This window comes from Oryzias latipes, chromosome 24, assembly GCF_002234675.1.
Source record: "Oryzias latipes chromosome 24, ASM223467v1".
In the NCBI taxonomy this organism is placed as follows: Eukaryota; Metazoa; Chordata; class Actinopteri; order Beloniformes; family Adrianichthyidae; genus Oryzias; species Oryzias latipes.
Window position 1 is genome coordinate 1,962,497 of NC_019882.2, and position 27,169 is coordinate 1,989,665.

General features: G+C 46.0%; 3 protein-coding genes across 3 annotated transcripts; 2 read left to right on the forward strand and 1 right to left on the reverse strand.

Annotated features, from left to right (window-relative positions):
- Window positions 1–230: 230 nt before the first annotated feature.
- Window positions 231–9,217, reverse strand: LOC101158320 (methylmalonate-semialdehyde dehydrogenase [acylating], mitochondrial). Its single transcript, XM_004083326.3, has 12 exons — window positions 8,987–9,217; window positions 8,566–8,613; window positions 8,022–8,096; window positions 7,159–7,320; window positions 6,999–7,077; window positions 4,222–4,524; window positions 3,890–4,011; window positions 3,631–3,820; window positions 3,380–3,561; window positions 3,127–3,306; window positions 1,094–1,192; window positions 231–1,020 (listed from the first exon to the last, which is right to left on the reverse strand). The coding sequence occupies exons 1-12, from the start codon at window positions 9,023–9,025 to the stop codon at window positions 916–918; spliced, it is 1,584 nt and encodes a 527-aa protein (XP_004083374.1). The 5' UTR covers window positions 9,026–9,217; the 3' UTR covers window positions 231–915.
- Window positions 9,218–9,374: 157 nt separating this feature from the next.
- samd15 (sterile alpha motif domain containing 15) lies at window positions 9,375–11,116 on the forward strand. The gene is made up of 3 exons (XM_004083327.4): window positions 9,375–9,751; window positions 9,846–9,944; window positions 10,779–11,116. Exons 1-3 carry the CDS (start codon window positions 9,638–9,640, stop codon window positions 10,968–10,970), a joined length of 405 nt encoding a protein of 134 aa, XP_004083375.2. The 5' UTR covers window positions 9,375–9,637; the 3' UTR covers window positions 10,971–11,116.
- A 536-nt stretch (window positions 11,117–11,652) lies between these two features.
- On the forward strand, window positions 11,653–27,064 carry LOC101171214 (leucine-rich repeat and fibronectin type-III domain-containing protein 5). The gene is made up of 6 exons (XM_004083377.4): window positions 11,653–12,886; window positions 19,210–20,125; window positions 20,686–20,860; window positions 23,098–23,434; window positions 25,209–25,509; window positions 25,602–27,064. Exons 1-6 carry the CDS (start codon window positions 12,675–12,677, stop codon window positions 26,286–26,288), a joined length of 2,628 nt encoding a protein of 875 aa, XP_004083425.2. The 5' UTR covers window positions 11,653–12,674; the 3' UTR covers window positions 26,289–27,064.
- The last annotated feature ends 105 nt before the right edge of the window (window positions 27,065–27,169 follow it).

A 27,169-nucleotide genomic window follows, 5' to 3' on the forward strand; every position in this document is an offset into this window, starting at 1 on the left:
CTGACATTTTGTGATGTTTTTCTGAGCAGCACCAAAGCAGGGACCCTGCAGGAACACAGACAAACTGCTCCTTCCCTCCATTCTCGGTGGGTTCAGACCAGCTGAGAGATGTCTGTTGACGTCTTCTGAGCTCATTTCCAGCAGATTTCCACCTCTAACCTCTCAGTCAACTAAAGAGCAAAGTCCTTATCTTAATGGGCAAAAGTGCGAAAGAACGAGTTGGACGCGAGTCACAGTTCAGTTCACTCAATTTGTGATCTTTATTAAACGGCGAGCAGCTGAAGAATCCTCACAGCATCGTCTCACAGGAAGGAGCTCTGATTCCCCACCCCTCAGAGCGGAAGGGGAACCTTTCCAGAGATCTTACCACCATGGGAAAAAAGAACCGTCTTTTCTGGAGATTGTTCAATGTATTGGAGAAAACACCACCTAAAACCCTTCGACAGGAACACTTGAGGACCCTAACGACTTCTTGGAAGATAATTCCCTAACCAAAAGGTGGAGCAGGCCTCAGACACATGGAGAAAGGTAAACCCTTCTCCAGGACCCAGCAGACCGTCTCGCTGAGGCTTCAACCTTCCCATGTTTCTTTCCTCCTTTAAACAAAAGCAGATGACATCCCATCCTTCAGCAGAACAATCTGATGAAGATTCCTGAACCTCAGTAGAAGCTTGTGGAAGACGTTCTGCTTCCACGATGAAGTGAAAAACGGGATAAAACACATCGACGACTCCCCGTGTCGTCCCGGTCGGTTTAGATCAAGACAGAAAAACAAGTTCTCCATGGAAGACTCAACCACATCCTTCCATGTTTCTGCTACTACGAAAGATTCAAACAGTCTCCTACGTACATCCATTCTCCCTCTTCAGGCTTTTTTTTTTCTTTTTAAGGCTTACATAAGAAGTCATTTTTAGCTTAGCGTCCCATGGTTGGCATGGTAACGGCTGGGCTGCTCACTGTGGCGTCCTCGGCCTTCCACTGCGAGGTTACGGTCTTGATCTGAGTGTAGAACTGGATGCCCTGTTGGAGGCGGCAGAAGGTCAGAGGGGTTTGAACAGACGTTCCTCCTTGCTGCCTTTTTTCATTTCCTCACCTGTTTGCCGTAGAAGTTGGTGTCTCCTCTGAACGAGCCTCTGGAACCGGTGAAGGAAAACATGGGGAGAGGAACCGGGATGGGGACGTTCACACCAATCTGCACGGAAGAATCAGTTTAACCTGTTTTCACTTATAATACGTGTTTGTAACAACTTACATATAGTACTTTCTGCACTGTAAGGCGCTGTCACAAGAACAAGCAGACGGCAGGTTTATTAGCTCAGCTAAAAGTCCACAAAGCTGAATCAGGGTCAGGCAGGCAATAACAAGCTTTGGAGCATCAAATAAGAGACTGGGGTAGTCAGGATCCAGGTGAGAGCCGACAGGCAAACAGAATCAGAGACAAAACAGGATCAGAAGATCAGGTTCAGATATAACTCTGGGTGATGCAGGCAGAGCGGCACAAACAGTACTTCACACTGAGTGAGGCTCAGTCCAGTCCAGAACCCTTGTGCTATCCTATGTGCTATCCACCCTTACATTGACGTGTTCTCCCTACCATGACAAAGGTGGATAAAGGTGGAGAGATTTCATGTAATCCATGGACACCAGTGAAGATCACAAATCATTGAAGAAAAAAGGTCTAGTGGGGTTTAGACCAGTGTTTTTCAACCAGTGTGCCGCAGGAAATTGCCCTCATTAACTGAACTAAAAACATTTTCCATCTCCTGATAAAACACTGAGTAGTTAGGAATATGAAAGATCGTAAAATACTTTTTTCTTTGTTTTTATTGGATTCTATTAAAGACATTTTGATAAGAATGACGGTACCGCGATTTAGCTGCAGCTAAAGCTGTTTTCGGAAAAGTCCCGCCCCTTTAACTGTCTCCACCAATCATTCTTGGAGGCTTAATCACACGCCATCAGTCTGACCAATCAGAAGTGGTTAAAGTCTTCACTTCCTTGTTCTGATTCTGCTCATAAAGTCTCACAGTTCCAACAAAAATAGCAGCTAAAGCTCGTCTTTAGCGGTGTAGCTTTCCACAGAATCTGGTATCAGACCGTGGAAACAGTGAACAAAACAATAACGCTCAGAGAAGAGAGTCTGTCTGCATTCGGCAGTTGTTATTTCACTACATCTCCCATGATGCATTGGGTTAAAGTGACAGCTTCTCAGCGCAGAATGAGTCTCTCCTCTTAACGTCTTGAAACAACAACGAACACACATCAAACAGTTTTTTAAATCTTGTAACTTAACTTTTATTACATCTTTTATAAAAAAACTGCTGCAACTTCCAGCTTTTTCTGCCACAATTATCACAAAAATGCACGCGAGGGACTGTAGAACAATAAAGACTATGAGTTTCACCTTTTTCTTTTATTTTTGGATGCTGGTGTGCTGCGGGATTTTTGTCAAGGTTAAAGTGTGCCGTGGCTCAATAAAAGTTGAAGAACACTGGTCTAGATGACCCCACTCCCAATGTAAAAGTGCCTAGGATAGCACAAGGGTTAAGTTGACTGTGAGTGGTTGCACATGAGTCATGTGTGTGGCATCCAGAAACTGTGGGCCGGGGTTGCTGGGAGATGTAGTGCATTAAGAACTCCAGAGACGGTTAGCTGATCGCGATAGTTCATTTGGTGATATTTGTATCGATTCAAAATGCTGTCAGGACGATATCTATTTAATTATTTATGAGCGTCCTTCAGCGTATAATTTCTCCTCTATGATCAATTTTCAAACGGTACCCTCGTGGTTTAAATCTGGATCGCTGATTGGAAAAGTTCAACTGGCTGAAGTTTTAACGTCCTTTCAATGGCCGCACTTTTTGTATGTAGAGCCCGAAAACCAACTTAAAAACGCACGTATACCCAAGAGTTTTGAACCCGGAACGCACGTTTACACGGACTTTTCATTGGAAGTGGTCGCTTGAACACGCATTTTGAGCCCGGTGTGAACATATCATCATAATTTAGTGCACATTTGTATACAAGTTCAAAAAAGACCCATAGGAGCTTCCATAGCAGAAGAAGCTTTAAATTTCCTCGCCAAAATGTCTCCAACTTCAAAACTAAATCCAGATGAGCCTTTACCTGCCCAACATCCACCCCGTGGGTGTATTTGCGCGCCGTGGCTCCGTTGGTGGTGAAGATGGCGGTGCCATTGCCGTAGGGGTTTCTGTTGATCAAGGCGATCGCTTCATCCAGCGTGTCGACCTCCAGGACGATCAGCACCGGCCCGAAGATCTCCTCCTTGTAGCACGTCATCTCCGGCTGGAAGGGAAGAGCGTCACCTCAGGGAGCGGGTTCGAGCGCCTGCAGCCGGGTGTTCTGCCCAGCAGCTCACCGAGACGTTGGTCAAGACGGTGGGTCCCACGAAGTTCCCGTTCTCGTATCCTTTCACGCGGACGTTTCTCCCGTCCAGCAACAGCTTGGCGCCTTCGTCGACGCCACTCTGAATCAGATGTTCCACCCGGGCTTTGGCCTCGGGAGAGATGAGGGGACCCACATCTGCCCCCGGCTGATCCCCTGCGGCAGACGATTACCCTCTTTATGGCGTCTTCAGAACCCTTTTGGGTGCAAAACATGACTACCTACCCGCATTAACGTGCAGCAATTTGGAACGCTCCACCAGCTCCGGAAGCCAATCGCGACTCTCCCCAACGAAAATGGCGGTGGAGAGAGCCATGCAGCGCTGACCGGCCGCTCCAAAGGCGGCCCCCACCAGCTGGTTGATGGTGTTCTCTTTGTTAGCATCGGGCATCACGACACCGTGGTTCTTGGCTCCCTAAACACACGACCTGAAAGTCAACAGGTGTGTTCAGAGGAGAGAGCTCCAGAACTAAGGACCAGGTACCATGTTGGACTGGACTCGCTTCCCGTTCTTGGATCCGCGCTCGTAGATGTACTCTCCTGCCTGGTTGGATCCCACAAAGCTGATGGCTTTGATGGCGGGATGGTCGCAGATGAAGTTCACGGCTGCAAAAAGGTACAAACGTTTTAACCGTTTCGGTTTCCCTTGAGGAACAAAATAAAAATCTGATCTTTCTGCTTTGAAAACCTCGTAAAGACCCACTGGTGCTTTTGGCGATTTTATAGTTTCAGAAGAACATGCTAAAAACACCATTTTCATCGTGGTGGGGCTTTTTTGATGATAAAGGACATTAAAAAAGTAAATGAAGCCCTCACCTGCATGCTGTCCGTGGATGATGTTGAGCGTGCCATCTGGTGCCCCGGCGTCCTGCAGCAGCTTGGCCAGAAGCATGGTGCACCCTGGGACGCGCTCTGACGGCTTCATCAGGTAGGTGTTGCCACACACCATCCCGATTGGAAACATCCACAGAGGGATCATGGCGGGAAAGTTGAAGGGGGCGATGCCGGCGCAAACGCCGATGGGCATGCGGTACGTGTAGGTGTCCATGTCCTTGGTGATGGAGGGTAAGGTTTCACCCAGCATGAGGGACGTGATGCTGCACGCATGCTCCACCACCTCTGATGGGGTCAGGAGGAGGGAAACGATCCAATGATCAATCAATAGGAAAGAAACAGAGATTTATTATACAAATGGTCCCTTATTGGATGCACAGTAAGGTTCATACGTCCAGTGGAGTTTTCTAAAATCCCGGGCATTCCTGACATGTTCCTTTCTTAGCTTACTGGCGTACGACCAAAGAAGGACAGAGAAAAACATCTCCTCCTTTAGGACACGGAACAGAGTTTGTCGGTCCTTAATAGACGGAAAACTCCCACCTTCATATGAACGTCAAGTACAAAAGCCGAGCCTAGGCAACAGAGTAAAGCGGGAAACCTTCAAATCTGCCAAAGACAATGGAAAACAAACAGTGCTCCTTTGCTTCTTAAAGGTAAGAAAGGAGGCATCATTAGTAGTTCCACGCTTTTCTACATAAATATCTTCACATTTCAGAGTTTAACTTTGAAACTTGCTGCTCATCTTTACTTCAATCTTTGCTAGGAAATGTTTCTGAGGATTCTCCTTCATCCATGTCAGGTTCTCAGGGGTTCTTCAGGACTTTCAAAGGTTCAAAAACATTCTCCTACACAGATTCTTCTTAGGTCCTGTTCCAGTTTCCTGCAATAATCCAAGCGAGCCACAGGGGGCATGAAGACACCAATTAGGGCTGGTGAGGTCATCCAATGAAATTCCTAAATGTATCTGCTATGCTGTTTAAAAGAAGCAACTTTGATTTAATTACACGTCGTAAAAGGCTTTTGGCTGGAGTTTCTTCTGCGTTTCCTGTTATTTAAACCCCAAACAGTGGATGCAGTTTATTTTTTACTTTAGTGAAATGCAGGTATGGAGGTTTGGGTTTTTCTGGGGAACATTTTGTGGGGGGAAAACTAAAATTAAATATGAAACTTCCTTTCTTACTTCTTGAATCAACAAACCTTTAAACCTCCCAGGAGTCTGCAGAAAAAGTCAATAATGCGCTGCATACAACACAAGTGCAATAGACACTTATCGCTTCTAAAAAATATTTGATCCAAGCGTCTTAACCCTTGTGCTGTCCTATGGGGTCCAAATGACCCGATCCTTACATTGATGTGTCCTCCCTACCATGACAAAGGTGGATAAAGGTGGAAAGATTTCATGTAATCCATGGACACCAGTGAAGATCACAAATCAGACAAAGCTCAACAACGCCAAAAAGAGCTTCTGAAAGAAAAACTGAACACTAAAGGAAGTAATTTTACTAAGTGATTACATTTAAGCCTGCACAATAAATTGCAAATTTACCATGATCTCAATATCAAGCTGTGCAATACGGATGTCACAGAAGACGTGAACATTGCAATAAATGGTTACCTTAAATGTGACTAAAACAATCTTATGGCAACTTGAAGTATTTAAGGAATCAAATATCTTTATGCATTTGACCAATCAGATGGAGCCGTTTTATGTTAGATGCCTCCCATGTAGAAATAATTTAAGTTGAATCCAATTTAAATTAAACTGTTTGCAGTAAAATGGAAATGATTTATTTAGTTGTTTTGCCATTTCCTCATGTACTGCAAATGATGTCGTCATCGAATATTGATCACTAATATTACGAGTTTTCTTCATATCGTGCAGCCCTGATTTCAATTGTTTGCTTTGCCTTTTAAATAAAGAATTTTAGAAAATGAAAGGTGTTTATTTACTTCTTGCACATCTGTGTGCGAATAAACAATAACAAACCTATACAATAACAACACAACAAACCTAAAACTTACAAAAGTCCCCCACCCATCTGTATTTCATCATCATCATCATCATCGTCAAGCACTTTAACAATAAAAATGACAGCATTTGTGACCGAATGCTTTTGTGAAGACGAAGTCTGAAATTTAGCAGCGAAGCGTCCCAAAGCTTCAGAGCAGAGATAGAAAGATTTAAAAAAAAATAAAAATAAAAAGTCTAAAATCAAATGTTTCAAACGATGCAAACTCCTACTCAACCCCAAATCCAACCAAACATCACCAAACCCACGTGTGGAGGAGCAAATAAGTCAAAACGACCTCTTGACATGTTTTACTTCACTGATGAACCTCCACATTTATATTCCAAACCATTAACAGAAATGAAGCAGCGTTTCCCCTGTGTGTGTGTGTGGGGGGGGCACGCCTACAAACGGAGCTGCAGTCTGTCGACAGAACTGCAAACATGCCAGGAACAGGAAAACGAGGGACCGTTATGTGAGAAGAAAAGCCCGTTCCCCCTTTTTATCTACACAACTAACTTCATTTTTCAAGAGTTTTTTTGGAGATTAAAAGCTGCTAAAGTGAACCAAAGCTCCTCATTTAGACGACGAGGAGGAGACGGTAATTATTTTGGAGCAGGACGCACTTCAAAGCTCTCTCTGCGGACTTTAACACAAACTTTAAATGAAACTTAAATTCAAAGGGAAGCTTTTCACGAAGGCGTCGTCACTCCAACAGGATCAGGAATCTCTCAGTGAAGAACTTACGCAGTCCCCGGAAAACATCTCCCTCTGCATCGGCCAGCGTTTTGCCCTGCTCCAGGGTGATTATTTTCGACAGTTCCTTCTGAAATATTAACAAGAGAGGAGCACAGATCAGTAGTGGAGGAGCAGTCGTTTACCGGACAGACGGAGGGGATCTTCTTACGATGTTATCCTTGATGAGCTGCTGGTAGCGTAAGAAGACCTGCTGCCGGGTGAGGATGGAGGTCTCAGACCAGGACTGGAAGCTCCTGGAGCAGGAATCCACGGCCGCCAGCATCTCCTCCTGAGTGGCTTTGGGAACGCGTCCCACCACTTGGTTAGTGGCCTGAGGAGACGGACCGGACCAGAGCAAAGTCGCCATCACGTGACCTTAAAGCTTGGCCGTCAACCATCGACTGTATAGGACAACTGGACTGAGTGTGACGTCATCCATAAACAATAGGTTTACTTCCAGCTCCATTGAAATTCCGTCAATTTGTCCGCCTTTATTTATCTTTATTTTTTAGATACGGAGCCAGAAATCGTCACCAAGCAGTGACTGGACCAAGTCGGTCCAGTCAACGTTTCAAGGAGGGAGCTTGTTGGAAGGCCAGCAAGCCCGTCTATTTTTAAATTGAGGAATTTGATTGGTCAGTTTATAATTAAAAAAAAAAAAAAAAACAGGAACAAAACTTTTGGTTAATCAAGAATATGTTAAAACAAAAAAAGGTATCAGAGCCAGAATGGTTTTTCTTCTTCTGTGGGATTTTGGCTTATTGGAGCCACTTCCTGTTTGGAAAGCCAGAAGGGGAGAGGTCACTCAGTCCAGTTCTCATTTACCGTCAATGGTTGTGTTCAAATACCTTAAACTACCAACTACTTAGTGCACCATGGTCGCCAGTTTCAAGAACTGTCTGAATCTACAAATCAAGAGCCCTAGAAATTTCCCAGAGCTGCATCGATAGCCAATCTAATGTGGGGAAACAAAATACTTTAATTTTCTCTATGAACCTAAAATGACCTAAAAGCTGCAGGTGAAATACTCACCGGGTTGTGAACGTCCAGCCATTCCGATGAGTTGGACTCGACAAACTTGCCGTCGATGAAAAGCTTGGTGGTGGGCTTGAAAACATCCAAAGGAAGCACAGATAATTAAGCACACACCATGACAAAACTGTTCTTTTTAATGTAAAACAGAAAACTGCGTTTCTGCGGCAACCCCTCAAGACAATCAGCAGTGAGCTTGTTGGAAGGCCACACCCCTCCCACTTGATCTGACAAGCTTTTAAAATGTCTGGACATGGGAGCCAGAAGACACCACCTACTTTTAATTGAGGCATCTGATTGGCCAGATTAGAACTTAAGTGACTTAAACTACACATAAAAATATGAAGAAGAAAAAAAGATTATTGGACAAAGATAACGACTGAGTATTTATCTATAAAAGTCTATGGGATTTTGGCTTCTTAGCACTTCCTGTTTGGGACGCCAGGGGGGCGGGGTCACTCAGTCCAGTTTTCTTTTGCAATCAATGGTCAGAGTGAACTGCATGACATTGATCAGCTGATCCTGATTGACGGAGTCTTCTTACCACTGAGGAAGAGGAGGAGTAACACATGCGACCCAGCTGGACGGGAGTCTAGGAACAGAGATAAACAACATTCAGAATCTCGTGGACCTATGAGAATGGAGCGGAGCGGGGAGCTTGTGGCCCCGCCCAGTGTAGAAATAGGATCCCTTTCACACTGCATATTTTTGTCAGCTGCTGCTTCACAACGATTTGAATAAAAAAATAATCAGAAAAACACCATTTTGATCAGAGAGGGTCTTCAAAGCTCACAGGACGGTTCGGTTCTGGCATGGGGTGCGGGTTTGGCATGGTGGGGGGAGTGGTACCGAGCGCATGACTTTGTTAGCCGATGCGGCTCGGGGTATTAGCCGACTTGAGTTGCAGACGTGCCCAAAAGAACCAACGGTCGGTTCTGCAAGAACGAGCACGAAATTGTTCGTACCTTTTTGTTTAAAAGCGACCGGAGGAGCAGAGCCGCCATTGTGGCGTGTCAGGTGACTTGTTTCCCGGTCCTGAAGCCCTTCAAGCGACCCAGAAGACCCCCGGAGAGCGGAGAACTTCGCCTGCAAACAGTTCCGAGGTATGAAGGAAGGGGAGGAGGCGGAGCTCCAGATCTACAGCTGAAAAAGACGGAAAATGACAGCGACATTCGCTCATCCGGATGTTCTTTAGATCTATGAAAAAGAGACGCTACGCTATTCGCTGTTTCAGATCACGTGAGCGGGACCTGTATTTTTAACAGCCAATTAAAACACGATAAAGGCCAACCGCCCCAAATTAAGAGACGATGATTGGCTTAGAAAAGAGAAGTAAAATTGAAAGTTTGATAAATTAATCACAAATGATTATTTTTATTAAACTGAACATAAATCAAAATAAACATTCAATAATACCATATTTTTCAATTGAAATATTATTAAAATATATGTATTTTTTTAAACACATTCATGTATTAAAATCAAATTCATTTGTTTCTTATCGAGACATAAATGTAAATAAATATCTTTTTATTGAAAAATAAAAAATTATAACCTTTCATAAATAACATAACTGCCCTCTTAGACATTGGATGGAAAATGGTTTGCTGCTCTGAATGCCAGGCCACCGTTTCCATGGCGACCTGCTTTCAGACAACATGGAGTTCTTGCAGTGGGATTGTGTTTCTGTTGCAAACTGGATTGAGTCCTTAGGATATCCACAGTATAAGGTACAAACGTTTCCAGGTAGATGCCAAAAGATTGGTAAAGAAAATAAATAAATAAGATAATTTACACACAAAAAATGTTTTTTTTCTGTTTCAGGCTTGTTTCACTGAGAATCAGATCAATGGACGAAAACTCATTTTTGTAAACTGCAGCAATCTGCCCAAACTTGGAATTGTTGATTTTAAAGACATGCAGGTATTGATTCCAGACATACAAACATTTATGGCAGATTTCTTTCAATCAAAAACCTGAGCAATACAACTTAAAGATGTTTGGAAAAGTACTATTGATGAAAAAAAGTCATCATAGCAGTTTTTCTTCCCAACTAACTGTGTCTTTAGCTCCATTTAAATTATTTTTGGTATAACACGCTGTTCCTTTTATTCCTTTGATGAAAACTCCCACCCCTACAGTTTCATTTCTCAGAAAAGTTTGCACCGTTCTCCTTGAATTATTCCTGCCCTGTGAATAGAAATGTATAAATAATCGTGCCCACATTTCCACCTGCCAGCAGATGACACAATTCTGCTCCGCTGTGCAGCGGGCAGCTCTGCACTCTGGGTAAAATATGCTGCACAGCATCTTGCAAACAAGAAAAATCACCAACAGGAAGTCCCTTCGAACTCGTCCAGGTGTTCTGGCAGCTTGAATAAATATAGGCCGGCCTTGTGTGTCGATGTGACTCCGCGTGAACCGACTCCACATCCGTGGGTGAGGTGCAGACGCCCGCAGAATCTGGTTTCTTAGCAGAACTCGTCAGGTCTGCCATTTTTGCAGAGAAAGCAGGCCACACCAGATCCTCTGCTGCAAACTAATGTGAGCTCCTCTCAGCCCTAACGAGATACCCAATTGGTTCCTCCACTAGTAGCACATCCTTTCTGCAGAAAAAGGGGGAAAAAAGAGAGCATCTTTTGAGGAGGAATGTTGCTTTTCTTCTTCATTTTGATGACGTCTTATAGATCTTTTCAATTGAATAGCTTGTGTGAAGTCAGCTTGATGAAAGACCCCCCGCCGCTGTGCCTCCTGCAGGTCATCTCTGCCCGTGTGCGTGAGCTGCTGGGGATCACAGAGACCCCGTGGAGCCACAGCATCGCTGACCCTCCGCGGGACGCCATGGCCCTGTTCCTGGAGAGGAAGAGCCGCACCGGCGAGCGCGCAGACAGCCTCACCTACCAGCAGTTTTTGGCTGGGAAGCATCCGTGTAATCCCAGCACGACCTGAGAACGGGAAAGATGCTGAGATGTGTCAGAGTCACTTCCTGTCAGCAGGAGGTCACAGACCCTGACATTAACGCCACAAAACTGCTGGTTTAGTGGTCAGTGAGCAATAAATGACGTCTTCCGTCAGATTTCCATGCTTGTCAGCATGAGTCCACCCTGAAAATGTTTGGTGATTCTACCTGAAACTTCACCTTTTACAGATCGAATTCCAGCTAACCAAAAAAGATAAAGTTCCTCTCCGATCATCTTTTGATCTTTTTTTAACGCTGTGGTCTTTTAGTTATGATGACGCTGTTTTTAGCCAACATCTAACAACCTGTGTTGCTCTCTAGGAACATAGTTTCTGCAGAGCGGCAGGAGTTCATTAGAAATTCAACCTCTAAGTTGTGACTGATGGTGTGGAGCAACCCCACCTCCACTTCCCGTCACCCACCTATTTACAGCTGGTTTGATCATTTTTTGCTGCCACCACGTGCCTTGTGGTCGTTTTTACGATATAGTAAAGTAAACCTACTGTACCTCAATCCAAATGGTATCTTCCAGTTTTAATATAATCGATTTATCTCATTTTGAGAGGATTTTATAATGGTATGGGCCGATTCAATTACCAGCTTCCCTCAGGGGCTGCATGGTGGTGCAGTGGTTAGCACTCTTGCAGCGAGAAGGCCCTGGTTCAAATCCCGGCTGGGACCTTTCCGTGTGCGTGTTTTTCTTTTCTAGGCATAAAGTCCAAAACCATTCTTCATGTAGGTTAATTGGTGACTATAGGTGCATCTGTGGGAGTGTGTGCCCTGTGACAAACTGGTGACCCGTCTGGGGTTTGCCTATCAGTACTGGTTCCGGCTGGAAAAAAGGATGTACCAAGTCAAGAAAATGGATGGATGGAATTTGCCTTAAATTGAATCATCAATTAAGTTGATTCATCGTTAGAAATCTAATTTTAAGCTTAATTTTCTTTATATGTGTCCTCCATCATCAGAAAAATGCTAAAAAAAAAATGTTAAAAACACAATTTCTATGGGGCTGGGGGGTCTTGAAGGTTTTGGTCTCTGGAGATCACAGATTTCAAAGGGCCCCCCAGCCCCATTACAGTTCAAAGTCAAATACAATGCCGGGTGGTGGGATTCCAGTTTGCCAACTTGCAGAAAAACGCAAAGGGTGCACCATAAAATGATGGGTCCTGGGCCAAGCAGACCCTCTGGGAGCCAAATGCACTGAATCCACCCGGGGATGTTCAGCTTTCATATCTGAATGGGTGGATATTTGCAAAGGTTGGAGTTTTGAACACAAATGTGTAAAAATCCAGCCCCTCTCCCCTGGTTTGGATGAGAACATCACAGAGTCTCTGCATTTGCGCGCAGCTGAGTTCACTCTGTATGAATTAATGATGATGCCCGCCTGTGAGATGGGCTGGGAGGAACTGCATCTGCTCGCGCACACAAATGGTCTCTGTGCAGCTCAGAGCTCGCCGATTACCATTCCGAGCACAGCGCCTCTGGGTCAGCGATGGAGCCGGGTCGGTGGTTGGCGGCGGTCTGAGGGGCAGCAGCAGCGGCAGAGGGGGGGTGTAACCCGCAATGGCCGCAACCTTTAAACCCGCCCGGATTACGCCGCGCACCGCCACACAGTGAGCGAGAGCCACATCTGCTCGGATTTCGCGCAACAGCGGGCGCTCGCCGCGCCAAAGACGTTCCTGGCGCCGTGGATGCGCGCGGCGGAGAGGCGACCCGCGCGCGGCTGCAGCCCCCCGGACTGTGCGGGGAACCAATGTGTGGATTTGTGTGAAGGGCATCGGCGGCTCCGCAGGCCGTTGCGCGCGCCGCTGTTAAGGGGACACCTGAATTCCAGCCCGCAATGCTCTCAGCCCCCCAGGGAGGAAACCCGCACCAAGCCGCGGCTGGATGCTTCATCTGCAAGGTAGAATCCACATTTTCCCCCAACTCTTTGCGTCGGGGGGGCAGTCTGTTTGTGAAGATGCTGACTTGGAGTCCCAGGACCGTTTGAATGAGCTCTCGTTTGTGCGTCGTGCGGGGTTGTGGCTCTCAGGAGCTGCTCTGCAAGGTCAAAATCCTCCAAAATCTCCCGATTCGCAGAGAAACGCCATTGGGTTTTATTTTTAGTCTGCACTTGGCTGCAGTCTGAGGCGCTTTTTCTCCTACAGGTGAAAAGAAGACGGTTCTCTCAGCCACATCCTGCCTTCTCTGCAGCCCAAAACAGGCCAGGAACAGACAGTTTGTAAAAATACCAAGTCATTTAGATGTGAGGAAGAAGTCCAAACAGCAAAACTGACAGGGTAAGTCTGGCAGAAAAGGGGCTTGTTGCCAGGTGACCGAAAAGGACAGGCTAAAAAAAGGGGGAAAATAGGGTTATTAACAAGGACAATGAGAGATCCTGTCTTCTGTGGACTGTTAGTTATCACACACCTTATTATTCATTGGTGCCCGAGGCTCTATTGTATCTGCAGCAGCAGTGAAAGCAAGCCCACGCCTCATTTTGCTGCTCCTGTTTGCTCTGTCGGCGCCTCTGCTGCTACTTTCCTCTGATGGCTGAGAAATGTGAGGCTGCTCTGCACACCAGACCCACATTCACTGACCCAAATTAGCACTCAGCTCACAGGAATACACCGCTTTTTACCCAAGAAGAGCCTCGATGAGCTGCTTCATGTAATGTGTGAGAAACCCTTCATTTCATTTTTGGATCACGTTTTTATTTTTTTTGTTCTTGACTCCCTAAAAAAACAACATCATGGCAAATTTCACCCTCTTTATAGTTTTAGAGAAGCTGCTTATTCACCGAGACCAAACCTTAAATGTCTGTCTGGCCGGACGCCAGCGGGCATCTGCTGACATTTTACTTTACAGCATCCCCGAGGTCTTCTGCAGCCAGGAAGAGAACCCACAACTGTGGAGGAAGATGTTGGTCCGACTCCAGAAAAGTCAAGACCGCGGGGGAAACATAAGCAAAGCCCATTTCAGTTGAACAGATGAGAACAAACATGAAAATCACTTGGAGCCAGATCAGTTCACCGGGTGACCACTAGGCGGCTTTTTGCACGAGCAGCTCAGTCCCTATTTAATTCAGAGTTTTAAAAAAAAAGCCCAATTGTACAACAGAGACAACCAAAAATACAATAGTTCTCTAACTTCAGTAAGTACATTTGTTTAGCAGTAGTACAGTTCCTTTGAAATTCTACCTTTCATCACCAGAGATTTAGCGCTGGTGCTGATATTCTTTCGACTACCGTAACTCTTTTCTTACACTTTTGGGGAAGAGTAAGGTTCTTCCGGTTCTTCCAGCCGATGACGTCAGGCGCCATCTTGTTCCTCTCACCACTGACGCACGTTTCATAACTCCAGCGGGTTCTAAAAGCAGAGAAGAGCAGCTTTGCGCCGGTATGCAACACTTTACCCAACGCGTCAGCGCAACGCTTTGTTGCACTTTATAAACGCAACCAGTCATAAACGGTTTGTGTAGCGTGCGTAAACACTGTGCTACCGTAAAGTGTTGCATATCGGCACAAAGCTGCTTAAGAATCCGTTGGTATTCCGTTAAACGGGTAAACGGTTGAAGAGTTACGATGATTCAGAGGCCACCAAGGCCGGAGCAAAAGGTCTGGTTCTCTTGATTACCGTCACTTTTTAACCGCTAAAGCAACAAACGCTCTGACAGCCGACTAAAGCAGCTTTGTGCTGATATGCAACACTTTACAGCAGTGAAGTGTTGACGCCATCAACGTAACTCCGCTGATTTACGTCAATGGCGTAAACGGCCATAGAATTGCGGTAAGTCAGAGCGTGTGTGTTACTCAGGTGTTGTCTGGCATAAACTCATACGATGGCATAAATCTTTGACAGACGACTGACAAATTGAAAGCTTTAAAACAGCCTTCCTGGGCGCGTTCAGCAGACAGTCCCGCCCACCAATCTGGCTTGGCCACGCCCACACTTCTGCCATGACAGACTTTTAGTTAGAACTACAAAATGTAGAAAATGCACTCAAGAAAAAAGCAGTCTAGTCAGATTTCTGCACAAATGTTGATTTTTTTCAAGAAAGGAAAACCTTCATAGCATTTCCGCAACTAGATAAGATCAAAGCGCCAGCCTGTCCACTGTGTTTACATGTTTTTCCTCCATCATCAGACCTGAAATCTTCCTCGTTCTGCTCCTTACAGCGTGGATCTGAAACATCTGCGTTAGCTTGTCAGCCCTCATCAGAGCGTTGACGGTCTGGAAATGCGTCCACTCTCAGGGGGTCTCGGTGGGACCGAATGAGGCCCTTTGAACCTCAGACCACTCCTTCATCTTCATCCTTAAAGAACCAAAACCAGAGATCCTGTGAGGTGTAAACACTACAGACAAGAACTAAGTTACTGACGTCTTATTTTCTGTTTGAAACAAATGAAAATAGTTCCGATAATAACTAACGCACAGAATCTGAACCGATGACGATCAAGACCTTCAGGAGTTCATCCAATGATCACCAAAACTGATAAATCTATTAGGATCAAGCTGGGTTCACATTTAAATTACGCTTCTGCCTCAACACTGTTTGGTTGCTTAGCATTTTCTGCATAATAAGGTTTTTTCATCTGAAGAAAGGAGCCGCTTCCGTTGGTAAATCTGTAAATTCTCACATTGAAAACCAACCCAAAAGCTGTTTTATGGGGAAAAACAGACAGAAATTGATGGAAAAAAATGGATTTTATGCATCTTAGATTTCCTCAACTAAGATAAGTTTGATTTGATACTTGCTAACAGAGAAGTCTAAACTTTTGAAAGGTCTGATCAACAACCATGGAACAAACCAGCAAACAGAGGAATTTGCTCTCAGTTTTGTGCTTCATCAGAAAAATAAGACGGCGGAGAAGCTCTGGCTCACTTCTACAAAGACGTGAGTCATTCATTATTTCTAACAAGCTCTTAATTGGGCCATTTTTCAATTAAAGTTCGTCTTTTTTAATGTAATTCTAACTCCACTAAAGCTTCAGCTATCATTAGCTGCATTAGGATTATTATTTACAACCGTTATGAGCGCCACAAACAAGCCGGCAACATGCTTCTCTAAAGGAAGGAAATCATTTCTCCATTTGTTTTTAGAATAGATTACGGAGGTTATGTGACAGTTCCACCTGAAGGCCGACCCAAACCCCCTCCTCTCTCTGTCTGGGACGCCACAGATGAGAGGTTGAGGATCAGAGTTTAAAAAAGAGAAACGCATTTGGCCAAAACTCCATCGATAAAGCCGTGAGATGTCCAGCAGATCAGGTGAAGTCTCCATATCTGGTGATGAAATCCAGGAAACCTAAGTAGATCAGATGAAGATGAGCATGAGCGGCTCTTGAATTGATGTAGTGCTTGGCGTGCTCTTCACCCGCAGACACTCGTGCTTTCTCCCACTCCTGCTGCAGCTTCAGATTTCCCATGAAGTCATTTCTCCTGTCATGCCGGAGTACTGACTGAAACATGAAATGCTGAATTGGCAGAGCGGGCAGTCTCCTCTTCCTCCATTGGAACCTTTTGTTTCTAAATATTCTGACATTATCTGGAAATGTGCTCCTGATGAAATCACACCCAAACAGTGACGTTTTTCTGTGTTGCCATGGCATCGAGGCTGTCACCCAAGAGCGATCACACTCTGAAATTGGCAGGCTTTGCAGGAAAGCGGTGTCACCGCACTATGAGCTTCTCAGTCGTGTTTCTGTTGAGGATGTTCAGAGTCCAAAAGCTTCTGCTTCTCGCTGAAGCAGTGCTGCTCACGTGTGGGCCGTCCATCTTTCTGCTCTCTGCGAGTGGAAACTCCCGCTCGGAGGAAGTCAATCAAGCTTTGATTGACTTCCCAACATGACTCCTTAGAATGAGCAACTCAATCTGGATCCCCGTGAATGTGGAGAGGTGGCATCTGAAGATGAAGTGCCTGATTGATGAATGCATTTATTGATTATCTACTTATTTGCTGGTGTACCAGATGAGTCTGACCCGCGAGGCAGATCTCTGTGGAACAGCCGTAATTAAATGCAAATTTAAGAGATGGTAGAGGATATTTCCTGCCTAGTTCCTCACAAAACGAGTTTTTAAAAAGGAGAACCACTGAGCTTTCAGAAGTAAAAAAAAGAACAAGCAGGAGCCTCGTCCCAACACACTGAATCAATGTCACCTCCTCGGAGTCTGGAAGGAGCAGCTCATCACCGCCTCATTGCACAAGCCCACAGTCTGAGCGGGAGCTGGCTGCAGCCTCCCCACACCTAACCGGCGGTTTGATGCCGCTCTCGGCTGCACAGGTGCGTCCTCCTGCAGCCTTGCTTGACATTGATGGGATGCTCCATCGTTAAGGAGGCTCAGTGGGGACTGCACTCTTCATTTGTCAACAGCTCTGATCAATGCTCCCTAACTAAAACCCACAGACTGTGTGGTTTTGGTGAAGCTAACAGAACCAGGTCAGGAAATTAGATTTTTTTTCCTCTTTGATGGTGAAAATAAAATGGTTTTAAGTTGCTGCTGTTCTGGTGAACCATGAAGGTGCTCTGGATCATTATCTTTTTTTTTTTCTTGCTGAGGCAAGACTTTCATGCACACGCTCCAAGAGCCATGCGTTACTGGCAAACTGCAGGAAGCAGAGCTCATAAATCAGCCATTCTTTTGTGTATTTAAAGGCTGGCTTTTGTATTTTAACTACAATCACTGAGCTGAATCTCTTCCTGTCGCCCCTCCCAGAGGGCTGCATATTCCCGCTATAATGACATATAGCTTCTCTATTGTTTGCTGGATCTCCGACACTTTGTGTGAATCACCTGCAGAGCTGTGATCTGATCTCCAAGGTCTTAGTTTTTATGACGTTCTGTATCCTTGACAATGTCTCGGGATTCATCAAATGGATCCTTGCTTATCCCCCCCCCATTCTCAGCTGTGTCACAAAGTAAGAGTAGCAGCAGAGCGAGCAGAGAGAAAATCAATAGAGAGGCACGGCACCGGCTCACTAAAGCACCGGCTCCAATCATCCCTTCCTATTGGGTGATATGATCCTGAGATACCAGCCTAATTCTTCTGAGGCGCTGAACTACCAGTCTACACTTTCATCCGTCTGTACACAAACATGAAAGCATCTGTATTATCATATCAAAAAAGCAAGGATGATCGAGGGAGCGGGCCTTCAGGGGGGGAAGCTGCCACAAGAATCTCACCAGATTACTGGGAATGTTTCCCTTTCAAGGCTGCAGGTGGCTAATTAGTTTAAAGTCTGATTGCAGTGGAGTTTGTTTGTTCAGCAACCGATGTGCTCGACGCCGTGCCCACAATCTGGACTGTTCCAATGGCATCAATGAGTGTGAATGACTGTAAATGAGAAGTGGACTGAGTGACCCCCTCCCAAACAGGAAGTGGCTTCAAAAAGGCCAAAATCCCACAGACGTCTATAGGGAAATAAACAGCTATAACTCAGTCTTTCTACTCCATTTTCTTGTGGCATTTTTCTGATGATGGAAGACATACATACACACATACATACATTACATCCAGGCCGAGTCATACCAAAGACTCTAAAAAATGGGGCCCAGTGCCTCCCTGCTGGACACTCAGCATTCAGGGGTTGGATTGGGGGGTTAAACCACCAAATGGTTCCAGAGCGCAGCTATGTCTGCAGCTCCCTGCTCCCCCAGGAGGTAGGTCAAATGCAGAGAACAAGTTTAACACAAGTGTGTGACAGATAATTGGAGCTTTAACTTTCATGCATCCGCTTACAAACAGTTTTCCTCGTCTGAGCTGGAATCTGGAATCTGTACGGCAAATTTTTGTTGCACCCCTAATGTTAGGTTTTTTTATTTAAATATTTTTTTCTGTAGTCAAAGTTATTGAAGGTATTAAGGTTATAAACTGACCAATCAAAGGCCTCCATGAAAGTAGGTGGAGCCTGCTAGCCCCCACGTCCAACGGTCCAAACATTTGATTGACAGATTTCGTGTAGCTCGCTTTCTAATGTCAGGAGTGTGGACTTCCAACAAGCCCACTTCTGATTGGCGAGATTTGTTGCCATAGAAACTCAAACTAATCCCTCCTTACTGACAACATCTGGCTCCAACAGGGCGGCATCCATATCATGAAAAAACTCAATTGACTTCTTTTCGTTGAAGTCTCACTCACTGACTCCAGTTCTCTAAATGTTTCAATTCCAAACCTTGTTAAAATGGTTTTACCAAGTTATTACTGTTTCATCAAACTAGCTCAACATCTCTTTCTTCTCCCTTCCAGGTCTAATTCCCTGATTCAAAGCCAAATGGAGCTGTTCCTGGTGTTTCTGCTCATGCTCAGCGTGGCCGTGGAGGCTCACAAAGTTCAAATCTGCCCCAAACGCTGCGTCTGCCAGGTCCTCAACCCCAACCTGGCCACGCTGTGCGACAAAAAGGGTCTGCTGTTTGTGCCGCCAAACATCGACAGGCACACGGTGGAGATGAGGCTCGGCGACAACTTTGTCACCAGCATCAAGCGCAAGGACTTTGCAAACATGACCAAGCTGGTAGACCTGACCCTCTCCCGCAACACCATCGGCTCCATCGCGCCTTACGCTTTCAAGGACCTGGAGAACCTTCGAGCCCTTCACCTGGACAGCAACCGGCTGACCCACATCACCAACGACACTTTCAGCGGCATGTCCAAGCTGCACCACCTCATCCTCAACAACAACCAGCTCAAACACATCCACATCGGGGCCTTCAATGACCTCACTGCTCTGGAGGAGTTAGACTTGTCCTACAACAACCTGGAAAGCGCCCCATGGATCGCCATCCAGAGGATGTCCAGCCTCCATACTCTTAACTTAGACCATAACATGCTCAGCTACATTCCTGAGGGTACTTTCTCTGGACTGCAGAAGCTCAAGCGGCTGGATGTGACCTCCAACAAGCTCCAAAAGCTACCTCCTGATCCAGTTTTTCAAAGAGCTGGGGTCCTGGCCACCTCTGGAATCATGGGGCCGTCGTCGTTTGCGCTCAGCTTTGGAGGAAACCCCTTGAGGTGCAACTGTGAGCTCCTCTGGTTGCGGAGGTTGAGGCGGGAGGATGATTTAGAGACCTGTGCCTCGCCACAGCACCTGGCTGGACGGTACTTCTGGACGGTTGCAGAGGAAGAGTTTCTGTGTGAGCCTCCACTTGTCACAAGGCACTCCCAGGTACAACTCTTAATTAAAGACATGAAACCCTGTACCGCTGCACTCTCAGGGACAGATAATATCTCACATAATCCAGGGCGGCACCTTTTCCGCTCCACAAAGAGACTTTAAAAGACAGCTGAACTGGTGTGGGACTTGCACTTAACAGATTATTGCTGAATATATCACTCCAGCTCCAAGTATGGTCTTGGGAAAAGCTTTTAAAGAAGTTCCTTGGTCACATTTTTCATGATAAATCAGAGAGGAATGTCTTAATACGCACTGAAAGCATGAAGTCATGTAGTCCTTAAGCCACACTTTCAAACCGACGTATCAGATCCAGTCCCTGCCAAGGAATAAAGCTACTTTAACTCATTTAGATTCAGTCCTGTTCTGAGTGTAATTAGACAGAAAAAAATTCTGTTTAGTTTTCTGTTTTAGTTTGGCTGCATGAACAAATAATCTGACAACAAAAACCGATAAGGTAATATTGAGAAAGCATCAAAGCCTGCTGAACACAGAACAGCCAGTTTGGGATCTTACCTAATCCGCTTGTTTAATCATCTCTCCCTCCGCCTCAGGAGCTGCGAGCTTTGGAAGGTCAAAGTGTGACCCTGCGCTGTAAGGCCAGGGGCGATCCCGACCCCGTCATCCATTGGATCGCCCCAGATGGTCGCCTCATGTCCAACTCCTCAAGGACGGTGGTCCATGCAGACGGAACACTGGACATCCTCATCAGCACGGTGAAAGACTCAGGTCTGTTCACATCTCCATGGTAACGCTTGTACCGATAATTGGCTGTACATGAGAACCGGGTCGAGTGAGTGTGACGTCACGGATGACGTTTCAGAAAAAAACGTAAACACACCTGAGAAGTTGCGAAACTTCTGACAGCTGGCTAGAACAATTTAGAAATAGAAATATCTTTATTGTCATTGTACATGTACAACGAAATTACAGTGCAATTTGCTTAAAGCTGAAGAAGTGAGTCCTTGTTGTAAAAGAAAAAAGAAAACCCACAAAGTTGGCAGCAGTGGATGCAGCTGGTTTGTTGAATAGGTTTAGTTATTTTGTGTGTTGGACAGATTTGAATAAATTAGCAGTAGGTGCAGTTTTTTGTTTGGCATAAGGTTTGCTAGTTTGTGTATGGGACAGATTTTAATACATTAGGGAGTGTTTAAATAGGCCAGGAGTCTGCTGAAAAAAGACAGAAAGTCTGACTGTTCCATCTACATTTGGAAAAAACCGTTAAAGTTCACCGTTTACTTCCAGCTACAACCAAATGAAGTCAATTCAGTCACTATTTTTAAGCTATACAGATACCACCATTTTGGAGCCAGACATAGTAAGTAAGCAGGACTGGTCTGAGTCAGTCTGAGTCATTGTTTCTATGGCAACCACTCTCACCATTCAGGAGATTGTTGGAAGTCCACATCCCTGCCCGTTTGACCGCGGGCTTCACAAAATCTGTCAAATAAATGTCTATAGGAATTTGGGGTTCTTGGAGGCAGCAGGGACTTCCTGTTTGCAACACCAGGTGGGAGGAGTCACTCGAGTTCTCACATACAGTCATGCAGCATTGTTATCTGCTTGTGCAGGCCAAAATCATAAAATTAAGATAATGGAGGCTCGTAGGCCAACAGACAAAAGCTGCTAATTGTTTTTTATCCCTTTTCATGGTCTATCATGGATTTATTCTTTTTGTTTGACATTGTGTGCAGCACCATGGACCTCCCTGGATGGTGGTGGAAGGTGCTCTAGAAATGAATGAAACGCTGACTTTAGATTTGTTGAAACCAAAGGAATAATTCAGGACCAATTTCTAACCTTATTGTGAGACTTTTTAGCTCTGATGGTATAAAAACGTCAAGCTCTGAGTCATTTTTGCTGTCAACAAACACTTCAAAACAGATCGTCGCAGATGCGTTTGTACCGCCACTTTCTAACAGAAACGACTTCGCCTTCTGTTAGGCGATGGCGACTCTGCAGCCTTTCCACGGCGGAAGAGACGTTTGCTTTTCTTTTGACTGGTCTCCCCAAAGGTTTGATTAAGCAATTCGCTCTACCGGGAGCGCTCCATTGATCTGAAGTAAATGATCCGCAGGGGGTGACTCTGAGGTCCCCGGATATGGATTTTTATAAGAAAATGGCCCCTCTTCCCATTGATTTATTACTATTGTAATTTATTTTGTCTAAATGCTCCAAACTTTATGGTCTCAATTGATTTTCTTTTCAATATGTGATCAAATAAAGCTGCGTTTACTTCATGTTTAGAATAAACATCACCATAAGTAAAACATATTTTACCTTTCAGCCGTCAATAAAGTCATGGGATATCTGGTGGATGTGTTCATTTGCCAGCCTCATGCTAATGAATTAAAACTCCACTTGACAAATCTCCATAAAATCCTAAACGGGTGTGTCGACAAATTCTCCTTCATCCAGGTGATGTCTTGAAGTTGAATCATCTGGACTTAAAGTCTTGGAAATGTTTCACCCCTTTTGTAATGAAATACTTCCAGGAAAAAGAAGAGTTTCATTCCAAATGCCATGAATGCCAAAAAGCCCAACTTCAAGACATATTTTCCTAATAAAATGCAAAACGTGACGAATGGTTGCTTTTCTGCCTCATTAGTCAATAATTAAAGAGGTAATCTTTTATTTTAAGCCAAATCTCCCTTCAAAGAGTGAAATATTACAGCACTAACTCTTATTTTAAAAGAAAAAAAGAGATAAGGTAGGTTTCATTACCAGGTAATTTCCATACAAGCTCATTTCAAAAGAGCCAACTTGAAAACCAGAAGTAAATATTCTGAGGGTATATTTTTTTGAACCGTTTTCATTTTGGTCAAATGTCCACTAAAGCCTTTTTTCCAACAACCACTGTGTCCGGTTTGGGGTCAGGGTCAAGCGATGTCTCGTCTTGGTCCAAATCAAACTAACATGCTGGTATAACCAGTCGTTGGTTAAATCTGAGCTTCTTTGTGCGTCAGGTTCCTTCACCTGCATCGCTTCCAACCCAGCCGGAGAGGCCCAGCAGGCCGTGTACCTGGCCATCGCTAAACTCCCCCACATTACCAACAATACGGTGGCCGAGCAGGAGCCAGACCCCGGGTCATCAGATATCGCCACTGTGACAAAGACGGGCGCAGCAGACCCGGGCGGCGTTCCTCTGGGGAACGCCAAGACGAGCCAGGAGAAGAAAGTGGTGATTGCTGAGGCCACCTCCACATCAGCGCTGGTCAGGTTCAACTTCCACAGGAGCATTCCCGGAATCCGCATGTTCCAGATCCAGTATAATGGGAGCTACGATGATTCCCTGGTGTACAGGTAGGTTTTTGTGCAAGCAAAATGTAAATAGGTAGTAATCCCATAACCTCTGCCTTTCCTCCATAATGCTTAAGTCCTGTCTGATGCATTCTCATTAGGAGCCGGACGTGGCTGTCAGCTTGATTTGTGGGATCTGCTAATCCTATGAGGAAGACAGACTAATGCACTGTGTGGAACTTCTTGTGCTTCGACTCCTAATCCCCCCATGTGTATTATTTACATTGTGCAAGAGCCTAATAATGCTTCATCAACAAAATCAAAACAGAGTGTCAGCACTAAGCTCTGGGCCCACTGGAAGAAGAAAGAGCCGGCCTCCATTGTTTCACATGAAACGCTGCAGACTGCGCAGCGCAGCAGGCAGCCGTCTTTCATCAAAACCTGCCCTCTTTGAGTCTCCGGCGTTCGTCTCTGCGATGGGGCGATTGCACGAAGCCTTGAGCTCGGTGGCACATGATGCTTTTATGATGGGATGCCAATGCCTGAAGCTTCTTCTGGTTCCTTTGATACTGCTTACTAGCGCTTGTCCGCCACCTACAGTTGGACAAGGATCAGCGTGAAATGTCGAAGCCGTGCAAACCTGGTGAATCTTGCTCCAGGCTTTCTCCTTCACAGCTTTATTCCAATAAATGAAGGGCAAATGTATCCTTCATGGTCAAGTTCATGACAATCATCTTGCGTTTTGTAGGTAGAACAAACGGTTGTAGAAACTTGCATCGCTACGCGTGAATGTGAGGGGTTTGAACGTGGAAGCCCAACAGGCACATTCACGAGCGTTTACTTAGGCTTTTCATCGGAAGTGGTCGCCCGAGGAGAGCGCACATCTCTGAGGGCGGTGTGAGCGTAGCTTCAGTCTCAACTGCCCTTCCAGGTGGATACGGGCTGTTTGCGGGCAAAATATGGGCAAACCTGTACGAGGCACGCAGGTGACCCACAGGAAATTTTAGCATTGCAGACCGCTCAGTGAACCCGTAGAGCGAAAATGCTCACACCTTTTTCTTTACAGGCGTCAGGTCGCAGTGAAAATCTATATACAACACGAATAGGTGAGACGCAGGCGTGTCGTACAGACTTCACTTTTTTTAAACCCCTCAGATCCCGCAGCCTGCATCAGAAGGCCGTTAGTGCTGTTCCCGTGATACGTGCACACCCCTTGCTGCAGCTGAACTGTTAGAAATGATGAAATTAGACAGAGTGTAGTTTGTGTGGACATCCTACAGATGTGTGTTATTTGCACGCCGCCAGGAAGGAGCCAGTGCGCGTAAGGACGCCGTACTGCGGCATCCGCCACACATCACAAGTGCGTGCTACTTCCAAATTTCCTCACTAATAAATACTTCATGATACACCTACCACACGCAAGACAATGGTACGTTCCATTTTCATGATGTCCCCTAAGGGGGGGCCTCAAGGAATCTTCAAGACAAACCTGAGCTCCCATGAAGATCCGGCCGCTCTTTCAGATGACCCTCCACGGCCCGAACAACCCAAAAAACCTGCAGCCTCTGACGTCTGTTGTCCCAACGTTCCCAAGGCTTTCCGTCTTCCCGAGTAACTCTCCATCCATCAGTCGTGTAGCTTAAAGGCTGAAGCACATGTTATTAAAGATAGTGCGTCTAGACGCGCATCTTAAGAAGCCCTTGGAGATAAATGATGATCGTATCAGTTTATCCCTACAACAGTAATCTGGGTAATCTGATTTGCTTTGGTCTCGTTTTCATTCACAGCTCAGGAAATTGTGTCAGAACTCACAAAAGCTTCCCTTATTCCTGCACAGGATGATACCACCAACCAGTAAGGAGATCCTGGTAAACAACCTCGCAGCTGGCACGCACTATGACCTGTGTGTGCTGGCGATCTACGACGACCAGGTGACGTCCCTGACGGCCACCCGGGTGATCGGCTGCATCCACTTCTCCACCGAGCCTCAGTACCTGCGATGCCACTTCATGCAGTCCCAGTTTCTCGGTGGAACCATCGTCGTCATCATCGGTGGGATCATCGTAGCCTCAGTGCTGGCTTTTATCATCTTCCTCATTGTTCGCTACCGGGTGTGTAACCAAGGAGAAGTAGATAAGGTCAGTCCTGCTTGGTTTGAGTCTTTCTTGTGGTTGAGGCGAGGGTTTGTAACCATGCCGTCCTCTGTCCTTTGCTGTCTTTGTGGGGTCAGGCGCTGGAAATGGGGGACATTCGATCGCTGAGCAGTGACGGACAGCTACAAGGCTGCGGGATTCCCAAGTCCCTGTCCAAGCAGGCGCTGCGTCCAGAGAAGAATGACAAGGACTGCCTTAAGGTGGTCCTCCCCCCGCCAGAGCCAGCCAAGCAGCGCCCGCCCGCCACGGTGCAGTCGAGCACGAAACCCTCCGTCCCCGACTGCACGGTGTCTACCTCTGCTGGTAGTCACAGTTGGCACCCGGCCTCCCCGGGAGCTCTGAGGCCCAAACGTTCCGGCGCCGCCCCAAAGCCCTCAGAGGCTCGGAGAGCTGAAGCACAAGCAGACGTGGAGTTCAACAACACGAACCGGAATAACTCATCAGAGGTCAAGGTGCCCGTCGTCCGTGCCGCCCTCGGGCAGACGGCCAAGTGGACTCCGGCTCCCAGGGGTCCTCGGCCGCACCAAACTTCTCGATATTACATGACTGTGCCAGCAGAGGGCGTGAGGGTGAACCGCCGGCACTCTTTTAACGCGGACTCGTACAGGGAGCGGTGCTTCGTGGCCTACCCCAAACCCGGAGCCAGCCTGCGCTCCAAACGCAGCCTGTCCATGAGCGGCGAGTTGCCGCAGATCGAGGCGAACATTCGCCGGGCCAGAGACAAACTCTCCCGCTCCGAGTGGCTTCTGGAGAGCACTTTATGATTCATGACGTTCTGTTGGATCGGTGTCCCGCCATGAGACACGGGACTTTTCTGCCTTGTTTGAGCTTTGGTGCTCTTCAGTGAGGGACCAGAAGGAAGCACACGACGTTACTGGAAAAGTTTCACAACTGTTTTCTACCTTATAACCTCTTGAAGTCTCCTTTTTAATCAAACTTTGACTAAAGGCACAACAATGTATAAAAGCAACGAAATGTACAAAGATGTTTAGCTGTGTGTGCAACCACGCGTCTTCGTGCGGACGGACACACCAACCTGTATTATAACGAAGGGATTCACCACACAGAGGATTATTATTCTGCCGCCCTTTGCTTCGGGTGACCTCTGACCTCTGAGGACTCTGAACAGGATCGGTGAGGACAGCCCGTTGCCAGAGGCGCAGGAAATGAATGTAGACACAATTTCATCCAAAACTCAGCACAATGCAGCGTTTTGTGTGGCACAGCCTAAAACTGCCCTCCGGTTTGAATCCAGTTTGATGACAAAAAAGACCCAACTGCGATGGGTTTCCAATGCTTTGGGCCCAAACTCAACCAGCAGCACCGGCGCGGCCGGTCCAGCCGCTGACCTGAGTAAATGAGCAAAGGGGTATTTTTTTACTCGCAGATGTTGTCTTGCCAACGTTAACCGCCGTAAATCAACCTCTGGATGTTTAAGCAACAATCGCCGTGAGGACAGAAGGACGTTTGCTCTTGATTTTTGTTGTCGTTTCTGTTTGATGTTTACCAGTAATAATAAACCAGTAAAAAAAAAAAAAAACAAGAGGGGTCCTCCTCTGTTCTTGTCATGAACATGTTCAGTTCTGATCAAGGAGGAGAGCCCACATCATCACACTTCCACCTTTTGGTTGGTTTTAAATAGTCT